Genomic DNA, 7696 nt, shown 5'->3' on the forward strand with positions numbered 1-7696 from the left:
TATATAAAGTGTATGTATGCTATATATCGTGCTGGAATCTCTTTGCTTTTCTACTTTTTGATGAAGTCAAAAGGGGGAGAAAAGTTGGAGTGTATTTTTTGTAAAATTATATTTCAGCCACATTACTCCAAAAGATAGGGGGAGCATACAAGATAGGGGGAGCATACTCAAGTCAAAACTTCAACATATCTCAAAGTATGTTGCTCTCAAAGAAAATTACACTGTCAAGAAGATCTTGATTTGTCATCATCAAAAAGGGGGAGATTGTGAAGAAGATCTTTGCTCCTGACCTTGGCAAGGTTTTGATGAAGCAACATCACCAAAAAGAAGAAAAGGAAGAATACTTATTAAGACAAAGAAGATTAAAGCTTCAAGAAAATTAGATTAAGTCTCTATAGGTACATCTATCTTAAAACTCTTAAATATACAAAGTAGTAATGCTCACACTATTTTTAAAGAAAGATTACACTTTAAAAATATTTAAAACATTTTTCAAAAAATAGTGTGTAACGGGTTACTTCATCTTAGTAACAAGTTATGTGTGTGAGAAAAAGAGTTATCAAACTTAAAAATGTTCAGAGTAATCCATTACTGCCTTTGAGTAACAGATTACCATTTTTGAAAAAGTTGAGTAAGTGATTACCCAAATGGTGTAATCGATTATTCTAATTCATTTTTAAAAGAACATTGGACAGAGAGTTTGGGTAATCGATTACCCACTATCAACAATCGATTACTGAGAGCTGTTGCATGAGATTTCAGATTTCAAAATGAAATGTTTTCACTCCAAACGAAATCTCTTCACTTCAAACAACTCCTACACTTTCAGAAAGGCACCATGGGTGTTTGGAAAGTCTATGTAAAGGCTCTAACTCTAACAACACAAATACACAACAACACACAACTCTTATACAATTTCCAAAAGTTCTTAAACTTATTTTTCTACACTTTCTGCAACTTGCACTCAAACTTTTAAAGTTATTTTTCTGAAGTTTCTTAGAAGTGTTTCAAAGTTTTCCAAAGAGCATTATCACTTGGTATACATAAAGAGTTGATTGGATTGCAAGTTATACTACTTTCACACTTGTAAAGGCAATCTGCCATTGTTGTACATTCTTCAATATTATTGCAAAATACTTTCTTTCACGGGGTGTGAAAAGAAAGGGGACTAGAATCACTTGGAAAGGTGTTTTCCAAGAGTGAATAAGAATTAGGGAGTGTGTAAGGTACATAGAAATCTCGGGGTGAGATATTGTAATTACAACTCATAATTCTTAGTAAAGAAATCTCTTGTGCTGCAAGAGTACTGGACGTAGCTTTCGGTGGACTAGAAGGTGAACCAGTATAAAAATCACCTTGTATTCTCTTCTCCCTTATCTCTTTCATTTTATCTTGATTATTATTCTGCATATATTTTCCGCTACACGTTAACTCTTGATTTTGCAGAAAAAGTCCCCCCTTAGTTGCAACCTCGTTCTTACAACCAACTCAACAACCAAGACCTAGGTGAAACAAATATATGTATATTCTTGACAAGGCTCATCAATGTCTTAGTCAATGGAAGGCTAGGAACCTATCCTTTGCAGGAAGGGTAACTCTAACAATATATGTTCTTCAATCTCTTCCAACCTACGTAATGTAGACGACTCCCCTCCCGGTGTCAATCTGTAATGATCTGGATAGAATGTGTAGGTCCTTTATCTGGGGAGAGGAACCCATGACCAGGAAGACACGTTGGCTAAATTGGGATGTCTTATGCAAGTGCAGATGGTCTTAGCATTAGACTAGCTCGAAATATCAACCAGAGCCGCATGATGAAAATTTCATGGAAGTTAATGAAAAATAGGGAGGATCTTTGGATTAGAGTTTTGCGTTTAAAGTATAAATGTGGCAATTACATCATCCCTAGGATTTAACATTTCTCTAGAGAATTCCAGCTTTGGAAAGGAGTGAGAAAGGGGTGGCAAAATTTTAATCAAAACCTTTGTTGGAGACTAGGAGATGGGAGAAGGATAAATTTTTGGAAGGATAGATGGATTCCCAACGAAGCTGCTCTAGATTCTCATTCTTGGACCATTACATTTCATCCAACCATGGACCTTACCATTGCTGATTTTCTGTATGCAAATGGTCATTGGAACTTTCAACTGATCTGTGGCACGGTCCCGCCTTCGTTTGCATACAAAATATTAGCCCTGCACCCCCCGTCGGTTTAGCACCAAGAGGACTCTGTGGCTTGGATGGGTTCTAGTGATGAGACCTTTTCAGTTGCCTACGCTTACTCTTATATTGCGGGTTACAATGCTCTTCCAAAAACTAAACCAATTGAGATTGTTTGGAGGTGGAAGGGCCCCTACTGAATTAATATGTTTTTATGGCGCCTCGTAAGTAATGGCCTTCCTACAAATGTACAGAGATTGAAACGCAGGATGACCGATTCAGACTCTTGCCTGAGATTCTCCCTTCCAGAAACTATTCTTCATGCATTCCGAGACTGCCACTTTGTCAAACAAATTAGGCAAAGTCGGCTTCATATCCCTGTCAATCACGCCTTCTTCGTGGGTGATTTTAATGACTGGTGTATTTCAAATCTGTAGTCCTCTAGCAAATATTTAGGTGAGGTAGATTGGCAACTGGTTTTTAGGATTGATTGACTTCCCCATGACACAAATTGGATCAAGCTTAATACTGATGGGGCTTTCTATGTTTTGAAATCTGTGGCTGCCTATGGAGGTGTTATTGGTGATCACTTTGGTGCTTCCATTTTTGCCTTCTCCAAACAGTTGGGATACTGCTCTATGGTTCAGGTAGAGCTATGGGGGATCCTAATTGGTTTGAGATTGCTTCATCAAAGGGTTTTCAAAAGATATGGATTGAATTTGATTATGCTTGTACTATTCAACTAATTGCTTCTAGTTGCATTCAACATCATCCTTGTGCAATTTTGGTAAACCACATTAGACCCCTCCTACTTGATTTCCAACAGATTAGTTATGGTCATATTTTAAGAGAAGCAAATTTGGTTGAGGATGAGTTGGCTAAGCATGGACTGAGTCTCAGTCAAAAATTTTGTTTGTTCGATGTTGTTCCTAGTTTATGTTATGTTAAACTCTTGTTAGATAGTATCTCTACTCTTTATAGTAGGGGTTTTTTCTTATGTTTTTGTTGAGCTCCTAGCTCCCTCTTTGTCACTGAAAAAAAAAAGTAACTTTTCCCTTTTTACTAGCTACTTGTTATTAAAAACAATTTATTCTTATCAACCCAACTTATAAAAACATTTGGTATAACATTTGTTAGTAGGGAAGTCATAATAATACCTTAAATGAAATATATGGAATGGTTAACTAGTGATTATAGATTTACCCACTAGATCATTAGTCACTAAATCACTAGTTTATTTATCATTAACATTAAGTGTGAATTGGAATAGAAAGTGGTATGTCATGATAATATTAAATTTGTTATTGAAGCTTGCGACACATGCTGTCAGTGCCTGGTACTGTAAACTGAATATCTGAATTAAGGAACTGATCTTCACCTTCCCCTTTCTCTTTTGAAAAAATTAAAAAATATCATCCTTTACCTTGTTTGTTAAGACACTGAAACACATATTAAGAACAAGGTGTTAAATCTAGGACCACAATTTCAATAGACCATATCACTTAATATGGTAATGATGACATTTGTAACAACATCACATTATAATTATAGTGTGATACCAAATTAGAATAATGTGACTCCAACGCAATCGTAACATAACTATATTAAACTATATTTGGACTACAATACAATTGTACTGGATTGCATCATACTACATCAATAAAAAGAATATATTTTTACTAACAAAATAATTCATATTTTAACAACTTCAATGGGCATCAGAGCAAATACAATAACTACAATCACATTAATGACAGTTGTAACCATAATTTAAAATATCATTTTCTACATTTAGATTCAGTAGTTGCCAAAACCATATTACAATTAAAATTATAGCTGCATCCACTAAGCATATTCTCAATTGTCCAAAACGTCACAATGTTGGGAGTTTTCAAAAGTGCAATCAGTCTTTAAAATGTTGAGCGAACTAAGAAAACCGAGCTCTCAACTACACGCCTATATATTCTGTTACCTATAGTCACACATTCCCCCTTTCTTTTTCTTCCATCAAACTAACTCCCACTTATTTGGTGTTCTCTTCTGTCATCAACCAATTACTCCTTCTCAAATCTTCACTAAATTCCAAGCACACCAGATTTAACATAAACAAACTTAGTAAGAAATTAATGGCACAAGAAAATACTTCTAATTCAGTGACATTCCTCCTCCTTGTCTTCTTCTTCTTCACTGTGGTCCCTAGTTGCTGTGGCTGGGTTGGTGTGAACTGGGGAACCATGGCAACTCACCAGCTACCACCAGAGAAGGTGGTTAAGATGCTAAAGGAAAATGGGTTTCGAAAATTGAAGCTGTTTGATGCTGATGAGTGGATTATGGAAGCTCTTATTGGGACTGATATTGAAGTCATGCTTGCAATACCCAATATCATGTTGGACAAGATGAGTAACAGTCCTAAGGCTGCTGAATCTTGGGTCTATGAAAATGTTACCAGTTACTCTTACACTGGTGGTGTGAAAATCAAGTTGAGTGATCCTACAACTATATTATTATTCATATTCTTTATCATATTGTTTGGGTTGTGCCTTTCACTATTACATCGTTTTTCCCCTATACAAATTGCTATTTTAGTGTCTGAAAACTCTTAAGTGATGGTCGAAATTGTCCTTGTCATTCATATAAACTATTGTGTCACTAAAATAATATTTAAAATGATTAATTTTGACGAATAAGATATATTGTTCCAAAGTATATCCCAAATTATATCCGGCACCAATAATGTTGAAGAAAAACCAAAAAAATAATGTGTTTAATTTTTCTAATTGACATAATATATTGTTGTTGATGCGGACATGATTTGGGTAATGGTTTCTTGTTCTATTTTTATAAGAATCAAATTGGAATTTCAATCATTTTGAACTAATTTGGGGGGCAGGTTTTTTCCAAGGATTATGTACTCTTATCAAACATGTCCATAATCTTTCATTTTTAGCTGGTAAATTCTTGAGTGCCCCATTTTCATGCAAGTCATTATGAATTATTAACTTGGTTGCAATGACTTTGCACTTTCGCATTTTACTCAACTTCCTGGGAGCTGGAGGGGCGTGATAACATGCTTCTTCTTGAGATTGGTTATTGAAAATGGGTTAGCTAGATATGACTCTGGCTTATTTCGGTGCTTCAATTAAAGAAGCAATTAGAATGATTGTGGTTCCCGTGTATGCGGCTATATGCAGACTGTGGTAGTAAAGGTCGAATTATTTTGTGATTGAAAAAATATTTTTAAATTGATGAGGTCTGATGCAACCAATGCGGTTGCGTTATGGCCTCATGTAGCCCAAATGTGATACGATGCAGTTGTATTGTGACCCAATACAGCTACATCATTATTCTTTAGTATCACACCACAATTGTGGTGCGATGCGGTTGTGGCGATCACCAAAATCGCAATATTGCAGCTGCATCACATGATGTGGTCTGCAATTTAAATCACTGCATACATTTCCTAATATATTCTTATATATATGAGATTTGGATTTAATTACTTTTGTGACTTTAGACGAATCTGAAACTTAATTGATGAATGACGAATGTGGAACTCATTTGACTAATTCTATTTAATTTGTTTTATGGTTGGTCAGTTGTATGCAAGATTGAGCTCAACATTAGTGAATTGTATACTAATGTAAAGTCACCATATTCACAACAATCCAAATCACTGAATACAAATCCTTATAAATGACATGTTTTACTTGTTACACAACCAGCATTATTATGCTTGCTAAATATGCCTATTTTGCAGGTATGTTGCTGTTGGTAATGAGCCTTTCCTTAAAGCATATAATGGCACTTTTCTAAATAAAACTCTGCCAGCTCTTAAGAACATTCAGACATCTCTCAATAATGCCGGGCTTGGTTTGAAGATCAAAGCTACTGTTCCATTCAATGCTGATATTTACTATTCACCTGATTCAAATCCTGTGCCATCAGCTGGAGATTTCAGGCCTGAAATAAAAGACCTCACTACTGAAATAATTGAATTTTTATATTCAAACAATGCACCTTTTGCAGTTAATATCTATCCTTTCCTTAGTCTTTATGGAAATGATCATTTCCCTTTTGATTATGCATTTTTTGATGGAGGAAACAAGCCTCTAAGAGATGGTAAATCACTTTACACTAATGTATTTGATGCAAATCTTGATACACTTCTTTGGGCTTTAGACAAAGCAGGATACCCTGACATGCAGGTTATAGTTGGAGAAGTTGGGTGGCCAACTGATGGTGACAAAAATGCTAATGTCAAGAATGCAAATAGGTTCTACCTGGGTTTGCTCAAACATGCTCTGAGTGACAAGGGTACCCCTAAAAGGAAAGGCACAATTGACATGTATCTCTTCAGCCTCATTGATGAGAATGCGAAAAGTGTTGCTCCAGGGAACTTTGAGAGGCACTGGGGAATTTTTGAGTTAGATGGGAAACCAAAGTATGAATTAGACTTAACAGGTCAACATAAGAAAAAGGGCCTTGTCCCAGTAGAGGGTATAAAGTACCTAGAAAAGAGGTGGTGTGTTTTGGATCCAGATGTTACAGATTTTGATGACTTGCCAAATAGTATTGACTATGCTTGTAGCCAATCTGATTGTACTTCCCTGGGGTATGGCTCTACTTGTAATAATCTTACTCTCCAAGGGAATGCATCTTATGCCTTTAATATGTATTATCAAGTAAATGACCAGAAGGATTGGGATTGTGATTTCTCGGGTTTGGCTATCATAACACATAAGGATCCATCAGAAAATGGCTGCGAATTCCCGGTCATGATCGCTCGTGGTTCTTCTTTGCTATTGCATGGAGGGATCTTAGACATCCTAAACAAAGCTGTGCATGTATATTTTTTTATCACGTTTATTCTATAGGCTGACAGATTTAGGAAACTATTGTTGGAATATGGTTTGTTGAAAACCATTAGTGGGAACTTCCATGGAGTATTACAAAATGTGTTTGAATTCTGACAAATTATGTCCTCCCATTAATTCTAGGAGTTTGTTGTGAGCATGTAAATTCCTTTATCCACTAGAATCTAGATATTCCAGAATCCTGGGATTCCAACTCTACCATTTTGGTTAGTTTCCTCTTGTTTTCCATTTTTTTGTATGTTTAACTTTTATCTAAGTTTATACTTAAGGTAAGTCAAGGCTCCAAGTGGCCTTTGGCATATTAAATATTAAAATGTATGATTGTAGGGGATGACAACAGGTGAGGGTAGTGCTTTCCCGTGCCCAAACCCACAATATTTGTAGGTACCCGTGCTGGTATTTGCGTGTACGCAGCGAGTTTTTAATTTTAATAATATATTTATATAATTTGTAATAATCAATATGTAAAAATAATTGTTATATAAATAATATGATATTTATAAGATGAATTTATGATAATAGTCAGTGTAATTTATTATGAGATAATAATAAAGTATATAATATATAATCTTAAAATAATAATTAATATATATAAAAATTTAACTAAAAACTAAATATATAAATTTGCGGTTACTCGTGGGGTGGGTATCACAAAATCTGCT

At 35.2% G+C, this 7696-nt stretch overlaps 1 protein-coding gene across 1 annotated transcript; it reads left to right on the forward strand.

Annotated features, from left to right (window-relative positions):
• Window positions 1-4077: 4077 nt before the first annotated feature.
• On the forward strand, window positions 4078-7326 carry LOC109339543 (glucan endo-1,3-beta-glucosidase 8-like). Its single transcript, XM_019576996.1, has 2 exons — window positions 4078-4639; window positions 5918-7326. The coding sequence occupies exons 1-2, from the start codon at window positions 4287-4289 to the stop codon at window positions 7032-7034; spliced, it is 1470 nt and encodes a 489-aa protein (XP_019432541.1). The 5' UTR covers window positions 4078-4286; the 3' UTR covers window positions 7035-7326.
• Window positions 7327-7696: the final 370 nt, after the last annotated feature.

Source organism: Lupinus angustifolius, unplaced genomic scaffold (assembly GCF_001865875.1).
Source record: "Lupinus angustifolius cultivar Tanjil unplaced genomic scaffold, LupAngTanjil_v1.0 Scaffold_81_13, whole genome shotgun sequence".
Classification (NCBI taxonomy): Eukaryota; Viridiplantae; Streptophyta; class Magnoliopsida; order Fabales; family Fabaceae; genus Lupinus; species Lupinus angustifolius.